Source organism: Scyliorhinus canicula, chromosome 13 (assembly GCF_902713615.1).
Source record: "Scyliorhinus canicula chromosome 13, sScyCan1.1, whole genome shotgun sequence".
NCBI lineage: Eukaryota > Metazoa > Chordata > Chondrichthyes > Carcharhiniformes > Scyliorhinidae > Scyliorhinus > Scyliorhinus canicula.
Genome location: NC_052158.1, coordinates 38686029 through 38707608, shown reverse-complemented (window position 1 = coordinate 38707608; position 21580 = coordinate 38686029). Strand labels below are relative to the sequence as shown.

Sequence of the window (21580 nt, the reverse complement as noted above, 5' to 3'; positions counted from 1 at the left end):
GGGTGCTGGGGGGGGGGGAGTTGCCGCCGTGGGAAACTGGCAGAGCGTGGGACGCTGGCCGGGGGTGGGCAAGGGATGGGGTATGGCTAATCGGCAGGGGAAGGGGGCAGGGAGCCCTTGGATCCGGCTGATAACTTGGAATGTGAGGGGGCTGAATGGGCCGGTCAAAAGGGCCTGAGTATTTGCGCACCTGAAGGGACTGAAGGCGGATGTGGCCATGCTCCAGGAGACACACCTGAGAGTGGTGGACCAGGTCCGGCTGAGGAAGGGGTGGGTGGGCCAAGTATTCCACTCAGGGCTGGATGAGAAGAGTAAGCGGGTGGCGATCCTGGTGGGGAAGAAGGTGTCATTTGAGGCGTTGAAGGTGGTGGCTGACAGTGGCGGGAGGTACGTGATGGTGAGTGGCAAGCTGCAGGGGGAACGGGTAGTGTTGGTGAATGTTTATGCTCCAAATTGGGACGATGCGGGGTTTATGCGGCGTATGTTGGGCCGCATTCCAAACCTGGAGGCAGGGGGGCCTGATCATGGGGAGGGGACTTTAACACAGTACTGGATCCCCCATTGGATCAATCCAAGTCCCGGACGGGTAGGAGGTCGGCGGCGGCTCAGGTGTTGAGGGGATTCATGGACCAGATTGGGGGGTGGACCCTTGGAGGTTTGCGAGGCCAAGGGCCAGGGAATACTCGTTTTTCTCCCATGTACATGAGGCCTACTCGAGGATTGATTTTTTTTGTCCTGAGCAGGGGGCTGGTGTCGAGGGTGGAGGATGTGGAATACTCCGCCATTGCCATTTCAGATCATGCCCCGCACTGGATGGACCTCGGGCTGGGGGAAGAGAGGGACCAACGTCCGATCTGGCGCATGGAGGTGGGGCTGCTGGCAGATGAGGTGGTGGCCGGGAGGGTCCGGGGGTGTATTGAGAGATACCTCGAGGCCAATGATAACGGGGAGGCGGTGATGAAGGGGGAATTGATCTCCATCCGAACCCATAGGGAGAGGGGGGAGCAGAGGGAAAGGGAAAGACTGATAGGGGAGATGTTGCAGGTGGATAGGAGATATGCGGAGGCCCCAGAGGAGGGATTGCTGGGGGAGGGGCGCAGCCTTCAGGCCAGATTTGACCAACTGACGACCAGAAAGGCGGAAGCTCAGTGGAGGAAAGCACAGGGGGCGGTGTATGAATACGGGGAGAAGGCGAACAGGATGCTGGTGCACCAGCTCCGGAAGCGAGATGCGGCCAGGGAGATTGGGGGAGTGATGGATAGAGCTGGGAAGGTGGTGCGGAGTGGGGTAGATGTCAATGGGGTCTCCAGGGACTTCTATGGGGAACTGTACCGGTCTGAACCCCCGGTGGAGGGGGGTGGAATGGGGCGCTTCTTGGACAAGTTGCGATTCCCGAGGGTGGAAGAGGAGCAGGTGGAGGGACTAGGGGCGCCGATCGAGCTGGAGGAGGTGGTCAAAGGGATAGGGAACATGCAGTTGGGGAAGGCGCCAGGGCCGGACGGGTTTCCGGCTGAATTCTATAAAAAGTATTTGGACCTGTTGGGCCCCCTGTTGGTCCGGACCTTTAACGAGGCGAGGGAGGGGGGACTCTGCCCCCAACTATGTCACGGGAGCTGATTTCCTTGATGCTGAAGCGGGACAAGGACCCTCTGCAGTGTGGATCATATAGGCCGATTTCGCTGCTGAACGCCGATGCTAAGCTGCTGGCAAAGATCCTGGCCACTAGAATAGAGGATTGTGTGCCTGGGGTCATACATGAGGACCAGACGGGGTTTGTGAAGGGAAGGCAGCTGAACACAAACGTACGAAGGCTCCTCAACGTCATTATGATGCCGGCTGTGGCAGGGGAGGCAGAGATAGTGGTGGCATTAGATGCGGAGAAGGCCTTTGATAGGGTTGAGTGGGAGTACTTGTGGGAGGTGTTGGAGAGGTTTGGGTTTGGGGAGGGGTTTATCCGGTGGGTGAGGCTGCTCTACGAGGCCCCGATGGCAAGTGTAGCCACAAATAGGAGGAGGTCGGAGTACTTTCGGCTGTACCGGGGGACAAGACAGGGGTGCCCCCTGTCCCCCTTGCTCTTCACGTTGGCGATTGAGCCCCTGGCCATGGCACTGAGGGAGTCAGGGAACTGGAGGGGCCTGGTGCGGGGTGGGGAGGAGCATCGAGTGTCGCTGTATGCGGACGACCTGTTGCTGTATGTGGCGGACCCGGTGGGGGGAATGCCAGAGGTGATGAGGATTCTTAGGGAATTCGGGGGTTTCTCGGGGTATAAGTTGAACCTGGGGAAGAGTGAGGTGTTTGTGGTGCATCCGGGGGATCAAGAGGAGGGGATTGGTAGGCTCCCATTGAAGCAGGCAGGGAAGAGCTTCAGGTACCTAGGGGTCCAGGTGGCGGGGAGCTGGGGGGCCCTGCACAAGCTCAACCTCACAAGATTGGTGGAGCAGATGGAGGAGGAGTTTAAGAGGTGGGATATGTTACCGCTATCACTGGCGGGGAGGGTGCAGTCCGTTAAGATGACGGTGCTCCCGAGGTTTTTGTTCCTGTTCCAGTGCCTCCCCATCCTTATCCCGAAGGCCTTTTTTAGGAGGGTCAACAGGAGTATCACGGGATTTGTGTGGGCGCATGGGACTCCGAGGGTTCGAAGAGTGTTCCTGGAACGAGGCAGGGATAGGGGGGGGGATGGCGTTGCCCAACCTCTATGGGTACTATTGGGCTGCCAACGCAGCGATGGTGCGTAAGTGGGTAATGGACGAGGAAGGGGCAGCATGGAAGAGGATGGAGGCGGCGTCTTGTGTGGGCATGAGCCTGGAGGCGTTAGTCACGGCGCCGTTGCCGCTCCCTCCAACGAGGTATACCACGAGCCCGGTGGTGGCGGCTACCCTCAAACTTTGGGGGCAATGGAGACGGCACAGGGGAGAAATGGGGGGCTCGATGGAGGCCCCTATACGGGGGAACCATCGGTTTGTCCCAGGAAGCATTGATGGCGGATTTCTGGGCTGGCACAGGGCAGGGGTTAGGAGGTTGAGGGACCTGTTTGTGGAGGGGAGGTTCGCGAGCTTGGCGGAGTTAGAGGGGAAGTTTGGGCTCCCCCCGGGGAACATGTTTAGGTGCATGCAGGTGAGGGCGTTTGCCAGGCAGCAGGTGGAGGGGTTCCCCTTGCTGCCCCCACAGGGGGTGCGGGATAGGATCCTCTCGGGGGTGTGGGTTGGAGGAGGGAGGATTTCAGACATATACCGGGTGATGCAGGAGGTAGACGAGGCCTCGATGGAAGAACTGAAGGGGAAATGGGAAGAGGAGCTGGGTGAAGAGATTGAGGAGGGGACATGGGCGGACGCCCTGGAGAGAGTGAATTCCTCCTCTTCCTGTGCGAGGCTTAGCCTCATACAGTTTAAGATGCTGCATAGGGCCCACACGACTGGGTCGAGGATGAGTAGGTTTTTCGGGGGCGAGGACAGGTGTGCTAGGTGCTCGGGGAGCCCAGAGAACCACGCCCATATGTTTTGGGCGTGCCCAGCGTTGAGGGAGTTTTGGAAGGGGGTAGCAAGGACGGTGTCGAGGGTGGTGGGATCCAGGGTCGAGCCAGGCTGGGGACTCGCAATGTTTGGGGTTGCAGTGGAGCCGGGAGTGCAGGAGGCGATAGAGGCCGGTGTTCTGGCCTTTGCGTCCCTAGCAGCCCGGCGGAGGATCTTGCTCCAATGGAAGGATGCGAGGCCCCCAAGCGTGGAGGCCTGGATCTCTGATATGGCAGGGTTTATCAAATTGGAGAGGGTGAAATTTGCCCTGAGGGGATCAGTACAAGGGTTTTTCAGGCGGTGGCAGCCTTTTCTGGACTTCCTGGCGGAAAGGTAGGGAAATAGGCCGACAGCAGCAGCCCGGGGGGGGGGGGGGGGTAAGGATTGGGGGGGGGGGGGGGGGGGGGAGAACTGTGCACATGGGTTTGTGGAGGGTGCTATCTCTCTCTTTTTTGTTTTTTTTCTTTTTCTTTGTTTCTGTTCTTTCCTTTTGTTTGAAGTTGCTCTTGAAGCTTGGGGGGGGGGGGGGGGTATTGTTCATGGGGTGTTACCACGGTTGTATGTTAATAGAGTTAAGATGTTTATATTTTGTATTTTGTAAAAATTTCAATACAAATTATTTTTTTTTAAAAAGTGATCCCAGGCTGATGATGCACTCCAGGCCCCATGCGCCCACCGGCCACAGAGGGCAGCAAGCCTACGAGTGTACACCGTGTCCTCCATCTGCAGGGATACCCTGCTGCAACACAGCCACAGGAATACGGGCAGAGATTTGGCCGAATGGCACACCCCGTCGATGCTGTCACCTTGGCCATTCAGCCCATCAATACTGCCACACAGGACATGAATCTCACCGATCATGTTAACCCAGGCCATTCAGACTATCAATGCAGAGACAGGGCATGCATACATTCGCAATGTCACACAGGGAAAGGGTGCTCCCACTGGGGTAGGGAACAGTGAGGGAGCAGTGTGCTATCACTGAGGTAGAAGTCAGGGTGGGTCAGTGAGGGAGCAATGTGTTATCACTGAGGTAGGGGACAATGACACATACCCTTCACAGATGCGAGCGCTGGCACCATTTTCTCCAGGTTTGTCTGGTTCATTTTCCAAGTAGTCCGCTTGTCTCTGGGATTGTCTTCCTGCTGGATGCCCTGCTCTGCGGTGTTCCCTAGGCTCTCTGTAATATCTGCTCTGTTATTCTGTGCTGCTTTGTCAAAACGTCTTTGATGCGGGCGGCGTTCCCTTTCAACCTGCCAGTTGGGAAGAGTGAACACCTTTTAATATTTGAATAACAGTAACCTGTAATTTATCTCACGGATTAAAAGCTGCAATGTCGCATTATATAACAGAATACAACACCAAACCACTAACAGGAGTATAACAGTGAAATGACAAAAAGCCTGGTCAAAGGGAGAGGTTTCAAGGCATGTCTGAACGGAGGAGTGCGATTTAGAGAGTGAGACTAACAGGGAGAATTTGGGAGTTAACTCCAGAGCTCGAAGCTAACACAGCTGAAGGTGTCGGGAGGGTCAGAGTCAGCCATCGCAGCGTTCCCAATTGTGGGCATTCACGAGCAACAGCCGCAGCAGCCAGCTTTTAACAATGAGGACTGCGAGTGACTTTGAAAACGATGGCCAGGACCAGCTAAAAAAATGCGGGCGCACTGCGCATTGTGCCCAGGAGTGTTTGGACCTGAACCCTTGGTCAAAGTGCGATAGCGGCATGGTGGCGGCTGACTGCGTGGTGATTACCAATGATGAACGAGGCTTTGACCTCGATCTGTTTTGCATCCCCAAACATTACTGTAATGATCTGGAGAGAGTATATTCCTCATGGTTGAATCATGGACAGAACTGAATGCTTGGCAAGGGATATAATGAAAGCCATGGGTAATCATCACATCATCACCCTCTGTGTACTGAAGGGTGGCTACAAGGTTATTCCTGCTGACCTTTAGACTACATTAAAGCATTGAATCAAAACAGTGAACAGTCAATCCCAATGACGGTGGCTTCATCCGCTTGAAGAGTTATTGCGATGATCAGTCAACATGTGAGCTACTCAAAAGTTTACAAACTGAGGTACAAAATCCACGCTTTTCTCCTCTAGAAATTGTCCTCTCTGGCTGACAAGTTTGCTGATGAAACTTGGATGCTAACTATGTTTTACCTCTCCTACTGGGAGCCTGATTGGAGTGAGATCATGAGGACCAAACAGGCTCACCTCTCGCATTAAAGGTAAGAGAAAAAGCTGCAATGTCACATTATATAACAGAATACAACACCAAACCACTAACAGGAGTATAACAGTGAAATGACGAAAAGCCTGGTCAAAGGGGGAGGTTTCAAGGCGTGTCTGAATGGAGGAGTGCGATTTAGAGAGCGAGAGTAACAGTGAGACTTTGGGAGTTAACTCCAGAGCTCAAAGCTAACACAGCTGAAGGTGTGGTCCGTGAGCAATCGTTCAATTAAAACCTGGGATCGTCAATAGACCAGATTTCGAGGGGGTTATGGGGTGGCTGGAGGAGATTACAGAGATAGGGAGAGGCAAGGCCATGGGAAGGAGTGGAAAACAAGGACGAGAATTTTAAACTCGGGAGGGTGCTCAACCGGCACTCCAGTTGACTGGGCTGATAGGGAACGGGACTTGGTGCCAGTTTGTGACATGGGCGGCAGAACTGTGGACGACTTCAAGATTACAGAGAGCAGAATGTGTGAGCACCGGGAGAGCGTGACAATAGTTGAGTCCATAGGTAGTGAAGGCAAGGAGGCTTTTAAGAGATGAGCTGAATCGGGTGATGTTCTGGAGATGGAAATATACTCCATTAACTGCAGTCTAAGTGAAGATCTGTTTACCATTGCATCATGTTGCACTGAATGTTAAGTCTAAGCTCATCAGGGCAGCACGGTGGCCTTGTGGTTAGCACAACCGCCTCACGGCGCTGAGGTCCCAGGTTCGATCCCGGCTCTGGGTCACTGTCTGTGTGGAGTTAGCACATTCTCCCCGTGTCTGCGTGGGTTTCGCCCCCACAACCCAAAAATGTGCAGAGTAGGTGGATTGGCCACGCTAAATTGCCCCTTAATTGGAAAAAATAATTGGGTAATCTAAATTTTAAAAAAAAAGTCTAAGCTCATCAATATATCTGTCCAGTCCTTTCTCTCTCGAGTTTGTCTTCCTTTAGCTGAAATGCATCTAATTTACTCAGCTCCCCTCTGCAGTTCCACAATCGAATCGCGTATTGACTAAAAGCTCTGAAGAGTCATAGACTCAAAACGTTAACTCTGTTTCACTCTCCATAGATGCTGCCAGACCTGCTGAGTGTTTCCAGCATTTTCTGTTTTAATTCCTTGTTTCTAACATCGCTCTTACATAACTGAGTAAAGGCATTCCCCTTCAATTCCCTATTGAAATTGTCATTATCATACATTTACAGCCACAGTCCTGTTCTCTTTCCAATGCATGATACTTATTAAGGCAGTGAGCCGCATTACACGTGGCTATTTCATGGGAGATCTCATATGCGAGTTTGTATGAAACTTTGTGTGTGCATGACTGCGCAGTCAACGAGCACCTCACTGCCTGTGTCCCTGACTGCACATCCATAGCTCCCCATGTCAGCGGCACCGCATGCCGTTGGCTCTGCGCCTGCGTTCACGTGACTTGCGCATCAGTGACCGATTACTTGCCACTTTGAGCACCAATGATTGCATGGACTGGACGACACGCGTTGGTGCCCGCATGTTCATGACTGTGCGTCAGTAACTCACCGTTTCCAAGAGACCATGTGTGTCACCGTGTAAAGGAGAATCTCCCCGTGGTGTCAGAAGCAGCTGGAGATGTTGTATCTGACATTTGACAGGAATTATGTGCTCCTCACCAGTCTCTCATCACTGAAGTTAGCACCGTACATGTTTGGAGGCTGGTCCAATCGTGGCATTCAAAAGGGGGACTGGATCATTACATAAATAAAACAAAAAAAATACCAAAGTTTACAGAGAAACGTTGGTTAGAAGAGAGTTGTTCTTGGAGAACAGGCATATGAAGGATGGGCCGAAAGGCCTCCTTCTAGCATACTTCGTCATTCAGGAGGATTGCATCTTTGGTGCAATTTTACAGTGCTTCCCAGACGGTGGCAACATCATTGGGCTAGTAATCCAGAGGCCCAGGGTAATGCTCAAGGGATACTCATTCAAATCCCACCATGGCAACTGGTGGAGTTTCAATTAAATTCATAAAACCTAGAATTGAAAGTTAGACTCCGTAATCATTTTTTTTTTTAATTTAGAATATCCAATTCATTTTTACAATTAAGGGGCAATTTTAACGTGGCCAATCCACCTAACCTGCACATCTTTGGGTTGTGGGGGTGAAACCCACGCAGACACGGGGAGAATGTGCAAACTCCTCACAGACAGTGACCCAGGTCCGGGATTCGAACCCGGGTCCTCAGCGCCGTAGGCAGCAATGCTAACCACTGTGCCACCGTGCCGCCCCAGACTCCGTAATCATGACCATGAAGCATTTATTGTCACAAAACCCAAGAGTTCACTAATGGCATTTTGTGAAGGAAATCTGCCAACCTTACCTGGTCTGACCAACATGTGAACTCTGAAAGGCTCCCTGAAATGGCAGAGCAAGCCACTCAAGTTCAAGGGCAATTAGGGATGGCCCAACCAGCGATACTCACTCCCCATGAATGTATAGAATAAGGTAACAGAATCAGACACAATGCCAGTGGTTTATGAAAGTTTGGCAGATTTCTGCAGATTGCAATGATCCTTCCTGTTTTTCCCTTTTCTTGCTTCAGACTTTCAGCACCAGAGTGACAGATGGGGTGGAACTCTGTTTGATTGACTGGCCGGTGGTCAATGAATTGGCCAAAAGGCTGTATTCTGCCCAGTAACCGGTGGTGATTGGATCACATCCCAGTGGGAGGGTTCCGAGACCTCAGGGAGAAGTTGACTCTGAGACACACAAAGACAATGACCTGCTTTTCTCTCCCTCTCCAGAAAGGCTAAAGGCTGAGAGTGCTGTATTCCTGAAACTACAGAGGCCTGAAAGAATCTACAGTAGAAACCTCAAACTGAAAACAAAGTCTGAGAGGAGCAAGGTGCTGGAAACACTCATTTGAAACAAAGACTCTTTTAACTTATTTTTTAAACCCCCTTTCTTCCCCTCTGTGTTTGTCTGTCTTGTGTGAATCAGTGTGTGCGTGTCTGTGTACATATATATATTTATATATATATATATATATATATATATAATATAGAGGGCGGAGGGCAAGTTCAAGTGGGGAATTAGATAGTCAACCAGTTGTTTTGCTGCATATTCCATTATAGTTCTTGTTACAAATCTGGTGACTGTAATTATTGGGCAGCCAAGGTCCACACCTTTTGGGTAATTTTTAAAGAATTATTGGTTATTCAGTTGTGCTGTGACTCCGGATCAAGTGGGGCAAGAATTGACCGCACACCCTGGATGTCATAACAGCATCCTGTACCCCATTTCAATGCATCCTGAACTTGGGGAGAGGGGGCGGTGTGTGCGCAGCAGTTCTTCGTACAGCGGTGATGGTGTCCGGATTTCCACACTGGATTTCACTTACCTCCTGTATGGTGTGATTATGCGATTCAATCATCTCTTTCACCACAAACTTGTCCCCATCTGGAGAGAGGCGAACTTTAATAACGCAGGGGCACCTGGTCTTGTTGGTTCTGCAACAGACAATGAACAACATCGTCTAATTAAGAGCGGGGCAGGGCTGGCTTTGCGCTTCCTTTTGAATTGGTACACAATCCCGCGATAGTCGTTCGCACTGTTATCTTGTGAGGAAAGGTTGGACTGGCTAGACTTGTATCTGGTGGACTTCAGAAGGATCAGAAGTGACTTGATTGAAATCTTGAAGATGCTGAGGGGTATTGACAGGGTGGACGTGGAGAGGATGTTTTCTCTTGTGGGAGAAGCTAGAACTAGGGGGTCACTGTTTAAAAATAAGGTATCGCTCATTGAAGACAGACAAATTTCCCTCAGAGATTAATAAATCTTTGGAACTCTCTTCCTCAAAAGGCAGTGGGAGCAGTCTTTGAATATTTTTAAGACAGATATAGGTAGATTTTTGGTTAACAAGATGAAATGTTATCACAGAATGCAGAAGAGGACCATCAGTCCATCCGAGTCTGCACTGACACATGAAAAACATCTGACCTACCTACCTAATTCCATTTGCCAGCACTTGGTCCATAGCCTTGGATGTTATGACGTGCCAAGTGCTCATCCAGGTACTTTTTAAAAGGAAGTGAGGTAACCTACCTCTACCACACTCCCAGGCAGCGCATTCCAGACTGTCACCACCCTGTGGGTAAAAAGGTTCAACACTCCTAAAACTCCTGCCCCTCACCTTGAATTTGTGTCCCCTCGTAACCGACCCTTCAACTAAGGGTAGGTCGGTGTTTGCAGTCAGCTCAGCCATGAAATCATTGATCAGTGGAGCAGGCTTGAAGGGCCGAGTGGCCTACTCCTGCTTCTAATTCGTATGTTCCATAGAAATGCTACTAAATTCCTGTTTACTGACAGCGAGAACGTAAAACAGAGTTACAACATGGGTGGTCAGGTCTGACTATTTGCGAATCAAGCTTATTCAAATATGTCAATTCATTCTTGGTTTATTTGAACCTTTCTTCCCCCCCCCCCCTCTCTCTGCCCTACCAACCCTCTTGAATACAGACTCTGGGTGAGGAATGGGCTTCACGTGCACAGTTTCCCTCCAAAGTGCCCACTTGGCACAGTCCCAGAAATAAATTCCAGAATAGTTGACTTCAGTTATGTGGATATATTGGGGAAGCTGGGGACAACCTTCTTAAAATAGGAGGTTGGGAGGAGATTTGATTGCAGTGTTCAAAACCGTGAGGGATCTGGATGGAGCACTGTTCCTATCGATGGATGGGTGAAGAACCACAGGGCACTGGGATAAGATACCTGCCCCAAAAGGATCACAGTTCGGCATGAGGAAAAACTTATTTCAAGCAGTGGGTGGTTAGGATCTGGAAATGCACTGCCAGAGTGTGCAATGGGGGTAGGTTTAATTATGACTTCAATAGGAGAATTGGACCATCACCCCAGTAGGAAGTATTTGAAGGACTACCGAGAAAGACGTGGAGAGGGCCTCGGTGAGTTGCATTTGCGGAGGGCCGGCATGGAGACAATGGGCCGAAGGACCTCCTTCTGTGCTGCGACTATTCTACGACGCTCAGCTGGAGTTGTGCACACCGACCTGGTCACCACATTACAGGAATAATGGATCTGGAGAGAGTGCAGAGGGGATCTCCAAGAACATTGGCAGGGCTTGGAAACTGCAGCTATGAGGACAGATTGGATATGCTTGGGCGATTTTCCTTAGAACACAGCTGACCTCAGATCAGCCATGTTCATATTGAGGAATATAAAATTATGAAGGGCCACGGCAGGATGGGCAGGAAATACTTGTTTTCTCCCTTGCTGAGGGATCAATTTTCAGGGGGCACAGATTTAAGGCGATTGGTAGAAAGATTAGGAAAGACATGAAGAAAAGCATTTTTGCCCAGAGGGTGGGGAGCGTTTGGAATTCGCTGCCTAAATTGGTGGTTGCGGCTGAACCGCTCAACTCATTTAAAATGGTACCTGGATCTGCATCGGAATTGCTGGAACCAGCAAGGCTACAGACCAGGTGCTCGAAAGCAGGATTAGAATAAGATGCTCATTTTTTTTTTGCTCCTTTACTTTGGCTGGCGCAGACACGATGGGCTGAATGGCCACTTTCTGCGCAGGAACTTTTCTATGGTTCTAAAATTTGTTAAACAGACAAGGCCGAAGCAAAGGCAGCATTCGTGCAGGCGCTTATGCTCACTACTTAGCAGAAGTGAAAAGGCAATTTATATTGTGCCTCTTTACTTCCCAAACCGCTTTGCAGCTCATCTCTCCTTTTAAGTGAGATTATGGTTGAAATGACGGGATTGTGGCAGCAAATTTCTGGGCACCAAGCTCCCACATCTAAACTGCAATGATTTCAAGCGAGGTTGGTTAAAGGATAAATATTGGCCAGGAGATTGCGCATAATTCTTTCATGGGATCTTTCCATATCCACCCAACAGGGCATTGGCGGGGGTCTGGGTTTATCGCTTTATCCAAAAGATGGCATGTTCAACAATGCAGCACTTCCTCAGCATGGCATCCCATGGTCAGCTGGGATATTTGTCCCAGTCTCGGGACTGGGAGTCAAACTCACAACCTGACTCAGAGGCGAGCATGTCAGTTTTATTCTCCATGGCCGGATGTTGACAGGTGCGAGGCTGAGGCGGCTGCCTTTCCCCCCTCCCCCTACCAATCATACACTCAGGGCTGGAGGCCATTTGGCCCACCTTGCCTGTGCTAGTTATCTGAAAGGAGCGAACCAAACAATCCCACTCCAAAGCTCTTTTCCCACAACCCTGGAATTTGTTTCCCCTTCTTTGATGATGAAGCAGGCTCATGGAAAATAGGAGGTGGCCATTTGGCCCTTCGAGTCTTCTGCGTCATTCAGTATGATCATGGGTGATCATCCAACTCAAAAAAACCTAATCTCGCTTTCCCCCGTATCCTTTGATCCCATTCACCCCGTGCTATATGTAACTGCTTCTTGAAAATATACAATGTTATGGCCTCAGCGGCTGCCTGTGATAACGAATTCCACAGATTCACCACTCTCGGTTAAGAAATTTCCCCTCATCTGTCTTCAACGGTCTACCCCATATCCTCAGATTGTGAATTCTGGTTCTGGGCACTCCGACCATCAGGAACATCCTTCTTGCATCTACCCTGAGTAATGCTGTTAGAAGGCCTACTTATCTCCTACATCTTATAGCCTTTTAGTGGTTCTCCGCATATCTTTTGAAAATTACAATAATGCTTTTTTCCACCACCCATCCCCAGATCGGAATGAGTCACTATGTAAAAAAAGCTAAAATGAGCGGGGTCTGTGCCCCGTCGAGTAGAGCTACTGAGCGACGACAGAGTGAGCTGGACAATTTCAGGAAGGCTGGCACCTCCTCACCTCTGGTTCGTCCGCTTCCCAGTGCCTTTGGCTCTGAATAATTTGCCTCCATGAATGCAGGCGTAGTCAATCTCGGCGAACTTGAGTGCGTCGTTCATGGGCCGCTTGGGTGCCCTCCGCCTCTGGGCCTCGATGGTCCGCGAGTGCCTCGTCCACAGCTGCACGGCATAGGCCCGCTGGTAGCGCCTGAACTCGCGATGCAGGTCACTGTACGATGAGAACTCGGCACCCACTTGAAACCCCACTACTTGGAACATGGTGTCTGCCGTGGAGAGCAGGTGCTCTGGAGAAACCACAGGAGAGACAGGTCAGACAAGAATTCAGGGAGCAGAACGCCTGAAAGAGTGGGGCGTGAGCAGGAAGGGGGGGGTGAGTGTGGATTGACGGGTGTTTGAACTCCAGACCCCTCGGTTCTACTCCAACTCCATGCCCTCAAGGCTGCTAATGCCATCCAGTTGGTTCCTTGCGCAATGGAGATGCTGACTCTTGCCAGCACTCAAATGTGCGGCACTGTGGCACAATGGTCAGCACTGCTGCCTCACAGCGCCAGGGGTCCAGGTTCAATTCCTGCCTTGGAAGATTCTCTGTACAGTTTGCACATTCTCCCCGTGTTTGCACGGGTTTCCTCCGGGTGCTCCGGTTTCATCCCACCGCCCGAAGATGTGGTTAGGTGGATTGGCCATGACAAACTATCCTCTTGTGTTCAAAGGTTAGGTGGGGTTACAGGAAAAGGGTGGGGAATGGGGCTAGTCGGGCTGCTCTTTCAGAGGGTCGGTGCAGACTTCATGGGTCAAATGGCCCCCTTCTGGGGGTCTATGATTCTATGAAATGGCACAGACATGGAAGGTTGTCAATACTCCCGTTCTCCTGGTGCATCCTGGAATTGAAGATTCATCTCCAGGACACGGCAGAAAAAAAACAAGGAGCAAAATTGGAGTCACAAATAATTTTCCTTTGGTGAGTATTTTCCTTGAACACCGTTGCTCATTATTTATAAGAATTGATGATATATTTACAGGGAAGTTGGATGCCTGACTGACAAGCCCACAGTCATCCAATCAGATCCTGACGAATGTGTTAATGTCCAATTGGTTGGGAAAATGATGCTTGGCGCAGACGGTTGTGTGGGCTGACCAATGGCCGGAGCCCCGAGGGTGGAGCAATCAGAGGCAGGTGGGCATGCAATGAAGACTCCAGGGAAGCATCACACCAGATGCAGCAACTCTGTGTAAAGAGGTCCGGGGATCCTCCTTGTCTGCACGCACACAAGGTCATTCCCGACATGGCTACTGAGAGTGCACACGCTGGGGCTGGGCCACTTGAGATAATTACCCAGAAAGCATTCACTCACAATTCCAGGATCCAGCTGCTCAAGATGGCCGCCGGCAAGCTGCTCTGGTTGGCTGCCAGCAAGCTGCTCCGGATGGCCGCCGGCAAGCTGCTCCGGATGGCCGCTGGCAAGCTGCTCCGGACGGCCGCCGGCAAGCTGCTCCGGATGGCTGCCTGGGTGCCCCCATGGTTACGCTGACGAGAAGGGGGCTTAATCAAGTTATCTTGTCAAAGCAGCAGCTGCTAGCAGATAATGAATGACCCGGTCCTCAGCCAGACCTCTCAAGAGCCATCAGCACCAAAGAATGGTCCAAGTGAGATTTCTGGTGAAGAAGAGCGAGAGGCATCAAAGATTCCTTCAGTGTCTGTTCAGCTGGTCAATGTTTACATTGAAGCTCGTAGGGCCTACAGGAACAGGCCATTCGGGCCAACTTGTCTATGCCTGTGCATATACTCCACACAAATCACCTTCCACTCCCCATGGGTTTAAATCCCACACAGCAACTGGTGAAATTTAACTTAAATTAATAAAATCTGGAATTAAAAGCTCGACTCAAGTGACTGTGAAACTCAAAAATTGTCAATAAAAACATATCTTCAGGGAAGTAAATCCGCCAACCATACCTGGTCTGCCTACACGTGACTCCAGATCCACAGCAATGTGGTTGGCTCTGAAATGGCCAAGTAAGCCATTCAGCTCAAAGGCAGTTAGGGATGGGCAAACAAATGCTGGCCTTGCAAGGAAATGAATGTTTTTAAAAACATTCGAGTGCCTCCAACAATGCAGGAGACCATTCCGTAATTGGGCCTGGGACTGCAAGTTGTCTAATATAGTCCCACAGCCCAGCACCCCCCTCAACAACCTAATTACTTCTCTTCGAATAGATGTCCAACTTCCTTTGAGACTTCCTACAGAATCTGCTTCCACCACACTTGTACAAGGATCTCCTGCCCGCATTATATTTCTTCTTTCCTCACCGGTTCAATTGCCAATTATTTTCAAATGAGGGTTACCGCTTCACTCACCAGAAGAAACAGTTTCTTCTGACTTGCTCCGTCAAAACCCTGCCTAATTTGGATCACTTCTATCAGATCTCCCCTGAATCTTAATGAAAGACACTAAGTGCTGGAAAAAAACTTCAGGATCTGCGGAGAGAGGAACAGAGTTAATGTTTCAAGTCCAATATGACCCTTCTTTGGGTCGCCCCTCGATCCTGTCTGCTTCAAGGGGATCCAGGCTCAACTCTCTCCACATAACCAAAGTCCCTCTTTCCTGGTATCATCTTTGTAAAGCTCCTCTGAAACCGTCTAAAGCCTGGATACGTTGCCTAAATGTGGTGCCAAGAACATCACACATTACTCCATTTTGAGGCCCAATGTATATCGACATGAATTGCCAAATAAAAAAATAAGGAACCCATAAGTGTCATTATATGGGAAAGCCGTATCTGAGCTAGTAAACCGAGGTGGGACTTTAAAAAAACGTGTATTTATATAACAGGCAGTGCATTCCCGATCACAACGCTTAAAAAATGTCTCCTCTTAACACCTCTGGTGCCTTGATCATTTTCAGTCTGTTCCTTTGTTAACTGACTCTTATTTACACTGGCAAACATCTTCACGATTTTGAACGCTATCAAAAGTCAAATCTTCCTATTCTCATAGGAACAACACCTGCTGCTCCAGTCTCTCCACATAACTGAGGAACCTCATTGCTGGATCCATTTTAATAATTCTCTTCTGCCTTCTCGACAGCACCCTGACTTCCTTCTTGAAGTGTGGTGCTTCAAACCTGTGGCCTAACCAGTGTTTCATACAGGTTTAGCACAGTTTAATCCATTTCTTCTCTGCTCTCTTCCTATATCAGTAAAACCATGGATCCCATATGCTTTAACAGGCTTCTCAAGTCTGTCTGGGATTGCTGGAGAGAACAGGAATCTCTGATGGGGAAGGAGGGGATTTGGAGACAAAGGGGAAATCGCGAGGGGGAATGGCAGCAAAGGGGGAAGTCGCGGGGGTTGGCAAGGTAAGGAGGAAATTGCAGGGACTAGCACGGAAGTGGGAAATCACGGGGGATGGCAGGAAAGGGGGAAATTGCAGTGATTGGGAGGGAAGGGGGACATCGCAGGGATTGGGAGGGAAAGGGGAATCTCTGGGTCGAGGAAAAGTGGAATCTCAAGGAAGGGTGAAGGCAGTCCGGTGGGGGGAATCTCTGAGGGTGGGATAGAGCGGGAGAGTATCTGTGTGTTTGGGAAGGAATCAGGACCTCCAGGTTGGGGGATGTGGCAATCGCTGGGATTAGGGGAATCTCTGGGATTGGAAAGTCAGTACTTGAGATTTGAATTAGGGATGGTCTCTGGGGAGTTGCCGGGATTTGAGACGAGGGTAGTCTGCCGGATTTGGAGGGGGCCGGCTTATCCTGGATTTGGAGTGGGGTGAGGTCTCCAGGATTGGGGGGCCTACAGAATTGGGGCAGGGTGGGGGATCTATGGGATTTGTGGGGGTGTATGAGACAAGATGGGGCCGGGAGGTGAGCCTCTGGGATTGGAAGGCTGGGGGAGGGCGGGGGGGGGGGAATCTCTGCGGGATGGGGCCAATCCCAGCGGGACGGGCAAAATCCCTGCGGCCTGGGGCAAAATCCCTGCGGCCTGGGGCAAAATCCCTGCGGCCTGGGGCAAACCTCGGCGGGATGGGGCAAACCTCGGCGGGATGGGGCAAACCTCCGCGGGATGGGGCAAATCTCCGCGGGATGGGGCAAATCTCCGCGGGATGGGGGAATCTCTCTGGGATGGGGGGAATTTCTCTGGGATGGGGGAATCTCTCTGGGATGGGGGAAATCTCTCTGGGATGGGGGGAATTTCTCTGGGATGGGGGGAATCTCTTTGGGATGGGGGATCTCTTTGGGATGGGGGGAATCTCTCTGGGATGGGGGGAATCTCTCTGGGATGGGGGGAATCTCTCTGGGATGGGGGGAATCTCTCTGGGATGGGGGGAATCTCTCTGGGATGGGGGGAATCTCTCTGGGATGGGGGGAATTTCTCTGGGATGGGGGAATCTCTCTGGGATGGGGGGAATCTCTCTGGGATGGGGGGGTCTCTCTGGGATGGAGGGAATCTCTCTGGGATGGAGGAATCTCTCTGGGATGGAGGAATCTCTCTGGGATGGAGGAATCTCTCTGGGATGGAGGAATCTCTCTGGGATGGAGGAATCTCTCTGGGATGGAGATAATCTCTCTGGGATGGAGATAATCTCTCTGGGATGGAGATAATCTCTGTGGGTTTGGGCCAGGCAGTCTTTGCCATGTGCTGGGGTGGATCAGTGGGTGTTGGGCCGGTTAGGCGGCCGGGCCCGTGACTGCGCGCACTCCCTGGGACCGCCCTGTTCGAGGCCTTACCTCCTGACCCGCCTTACCTGCCGTCTCTCCCCCCGCCATCTACAGATTTCCACGGGATTGCTGCGGGGAGGTAGCCGCGGCCTGCGGATGTCCACGGGATTGCTGCGGGGATGAAGCCACGGCCTGCGTCTTTCCAGCGCCTGCCTCCCCCGCCCGGCTCCACATCCGCCGGCCGCCGGCAAACCCCGCACATGCGCGCTGGGGCCCGGCGAAGGGCGGGATAGAGCGGCTTCCCTGGCGCTCGGCCCTCTGGGTAAGGCGGCCGCTATCATCCTGACCTCACCTACATCACCATTGCAGAAGATCCACACAACCACTGCGGTGCAGAAGGCAGCTATTTGCCCCATCGAGTCAGCACTGACTCTCTGAAAGAGCCCACTCTCTTCCATAACCCCACTTAACCTGCAAATTTTTTGGTAGCCGTGATGTGGAGATGCCGGCGTTGGACTGGGGTGGGCACAGTAAGAAGTCTTACAACACCAGGTTAAAGTCCAACAGGTTTGCTTCAAACACGAGCTTTCGGAGCACTGCTCCTTCCTCATTCACCTGAGGAAGGAGCAGTGCTCCGAAAGCTCGTGTTTGAAACAAACCTGTTGGACTTTAACCTGGTGTTGTCAGACTTCTTACTGTGCTAAATTTTTAACACCACCTAACTCGATATAAGGCCAATCCACCTAACTCGATATAAGATATACAGTGCAGAAGGGGGTCATTCGGCCCATCGAGTCTGCACCCACCCACTTAAGCCCTCACTTCCACCCTATCCCTGTAATCCAATAACCCCTCCTCACTTCTTTTGGTCACTAAGGGCAATTTAACGTGGCCAATTCACCTAACCTGCACATCTTTGGTCTGTGGGAGGATACCGGAGCATCCGGAGCAAACCCATGCAGAAATGAGGAGAACATGCAGACTCCACGCAGGCAGTGACCCAGCAGGGAATCGAACCTGGGACTCTGGCTCTGTGAAGCCACAGTGCTATTCATTTGTGCTACCATGCTTATCTTTGGACGGTGGGAGGAAACCGGAGCATCCAGAGGAAACCCAGACAGACACGGTGAGAGCATGCAAACCCCTCTCTGATGGTCACCCAAGGCTGAAATTGAAGCAGGGTCCCCGATGCAGTGAGGCTCCAGTGCTAACCACTGTGCCTCATGCTGGAGGTCAGGCATGCTGCCAAAGCTGGAAGTGACGGAAATTGTGAGAAATTATGGCCTGCGACTCACCAATTTCATGGGGGTGGAAGTGGGAATCATTAGTGATTTGGAAAAACAAATCTGGAGGTCACTTTGAGGAAAACAAACTAGCAGGATAAACCTGGAAGAGCGGAGGGAGTGGGAGTGCTCATAGTGATAGTCATAGGGCTTTATAGCACTGAAAGAGGTCCTTTGGCCCATCATGTTTGTAATGGCTGTCAAACATCTATCTATTCCAATCCCATTTTCAAGAACCTATGCAGTGGCGTTTCAAGTGCTAATCTAAATGCTTCTTAAATGTGATAAAAGTTCTGACTTCCGGTGGCTGCCATGGAGTGAGTGGTCACACATCTGGCAGCTCCCACTTGAGGCAGCTTTTTGGACTTTTTCCCTACTTGTAGGGTGGATGTTCCGCTGCAAAAAGGTGCAGGGGTGACTGGATAAAGTTAAGCTCCACTGGTGGGGTTCCTGGATATGAAGAATATATTGAGATGGACGATGCAGACGAGGAGATGCACCTGGGAAGGCAAGGAGCTTCGGGTACACCAGGATCTGTGTGCGGACCTGGTGAAGAGGCGAGCTGGGTTCAATCGGCTAAACAAACCGGGTTCAAACAAACCCAGCCTAACCAGCCTCTCTTCATAGCTAAATGCTCCAGTCCAGTCAACATCCTGCACTCTTTCTAATCCAAATCACATCCTCTGATCAGCTTCTGATATTCAGGTAAGCGTTCACCAAGGCGGTCTTCAGGACGCGCGACAACGCTGAATCACCGAGCAGAAATTTATAGCCAAGTTCCGCACACATGAGTACCGCCTCAACCGGGACCTTGGATTCATGTCGCATTACATTCACCCCCACCAACTGTCCTGGCTTGAGACAATTCACACCTCTTTAACCTGGGGTTACCCCTCTCTCCAGTTGCTCCGTCTGGATATGTAGACTTAATTACCTGCAAAGACTCGCATTCAAAGTATCGTCTTGCATCTTTGACTGTATATATGTTTCTGGAACTTACCTCTTCATTCACCTGAGGAAGGAGCAGTGCTCCAAAAGCTAGTGATTTGAAACAAACCTGTTGGACTTTAACCTGGTTTTGTAAGGTTTCTTACTGTGCTCACCCCAGTCCAACGCCAGCATCTCCACATCTTGTGTACAACGAGGTTGAGTTTATCCTGTATAGGGCCTCACTCCACACCCCACCTCTCAAATGCACAACCCAATTGCTCCTCTCACTTTCTCTTTATCTCCTCCAGTGAAGCCCTATCCCACGCCATCAACTGCCCATAGCTATTCGGCAACTTTGTCTATCAGTGTGGAGGGTGGCAACCGAGAAAACATAACCAGCTCATTCCGTACAAAGTCCTCACCTGTAAATACCTGAACCCATTTCTCCCCAAGTGCCAAAACATTTCCAGCAGTTCCTTCAGCTCCACAACCCTACCCTCCACAAATAATCCCCTAAATCTCTCTAGCCCATCCTGTTCCCCAACCTTGTATGTTGCATTCAATCCCACTGGGATGTATCTATGGTTCCCGTATATCGGTGCCCTTAACAACATTGATTGCAAACTCTAGACAATGCTATCACCATCGGACTCGGAGTATACTTGGCTGGTGAGAACAGAAGAGGAACCTCACCAATGCCCCCAAACACGACCCTGAACAGGAAACTGCCTCCATCCGCTCCCAAACTGACCTTCCTCCACCACCCATTTCCAAACCTGCTCAATATTCAGTGCTCTGTAGTAGTTCATCAAATGCATCAACGCCAACCCCTCTGACTGCCTATCTCTCTGCAAAAATGCTCTCAGAATGTGAGCTGTCTTGTCTGCACAAACAAATGCTGAAATGAGCTTATTAATCAACCCAAAAAATAATTTATTAATAATAATAATAATAATAATAATCGTTTATTGTCACAAGTATGGAGTTACTGTGAAAAGCCAGGTAGAAAGGTCGAGGGACTCTGGAATATAAATAAGAATTTTGGAAGGACTGTCATTTTCACCGTTTGAACCCTCGTTGCCAATGATAGAGGCAGACCGTCCCACCTTTTCAAATCCCTCTTCACCAGTTCTACCAGACTGGCCAAATTCAGCTTATGTAACAATGCACAGCCCTGAGCAACCTGTATTCCCAAATATCTGAAATGCGACCTAACCAGCCAAAAGGGCAATTTCTCCAGACCCCCTGAGAGCTCACCAGAAACACCTCACTCTTCCGCACATTGAGGGAATGATTCACCGGCCTCGTTATGCTCTCAATCAAGTGAAACCAGGCCGGTGAATAGTGGGAGAGGCTGAAAATGAGAACTGTGCCAGGCAAGCGCCAAACAGTTTGTGTTACAGCCGGCCCGCTACCGTGGGTGATATCGGGATCTCGTCGTAGCGTGGCGAGAAACTAATTATCACCACTTAAGCCTTATTTCCATACAATTAGCGGGAGCCACCCCATAACCAATGGCCTCCTGTCATTCATCAGCCTCCCCAGCAAGCGGTCATGCTGGCGCCGATTAGTACTCCTTCTTAAAACGTGAATCTGGAGGAAGGGCTTCTGTTGAGAGCCAAGGAGGTTAGTAGCCATCTTTGCTCACAGGCAAAGAGCCCGGGGCGCTGGCTTGCCACCCCAGTGCTTGATGAGGTTATGCGACACTCAGCTGGGGGTGGGATCATGTATATCTGTTCCACAGGGAAAAACCTTTCCCTGGCCGTCTGCCCCACCGACCACCCATAACCCCCACCGACTGCCGAGGCCACCGGCTGTGCGGCTGAAGGCGAATGCTAATAGGGAATTGGCAATCATAGTTAAGTGAGGACTTCACACAATTCGAGTGGATTCCCATGAGTGGACGGGCCATGTAGTATGTGGGAGTCATTGCCTGGCATCACAAACAGACCGCGATGCCTGGACACTGCGGGAGGCAACACCACACGTGCAGCAGATAACATCTGAACATCCAGGGGATGGGGCACAGCTCCGGGAACATGTCGGAGGTTGGGTGAGTGCCACGGGGCGGGTGGAGGGGGGGGTAAGGTGGGCAGCACCCAGGCCAGGCTATTCTTTGAGCAAATGTCAGGGGTAG

General features: G+C 50.9%; 1 protein-coding gene across 2 annotated transcripts in view; it reads right to left on the bottom strand.

Moving 5' to 3' along the window:
- The window catches only part of LOC119975886 (zinc finger SWIM domain-containing protein 1-like), a 43178-nt gene extending 25700 nt beyond the window's left edge, over window positions 1-17478 (bottom strand). For both annotated transcript variants that reach the window (XM_038815797.1, XM_038815798.1), the window contains exons 1-4: window positions 17317-17478; window positions 12577-12859; window positions 9118-9226; window positions 4564-4762 (exon numbers count right to left, since the gene is read on the bottom strand). In XM_038815797.1, coding sequence (XP_038671725.1) covers window positions 4564-4762; window positions 9118-9226; window positions 12577-12859; window positions 17317-17338 — 613 coding nt within the window. In that variant the 5' untranslated portion in view covers window positions 17339-17478. The remainder of the gene's footprint in view (window positions 1-4563; window positions 4763-9117; window positions 9227-12576; window positions 12860-17316) is intronic.
- Between the last annotated feature and the right edge of the window lie 4102 nt (window positions 17479-21580).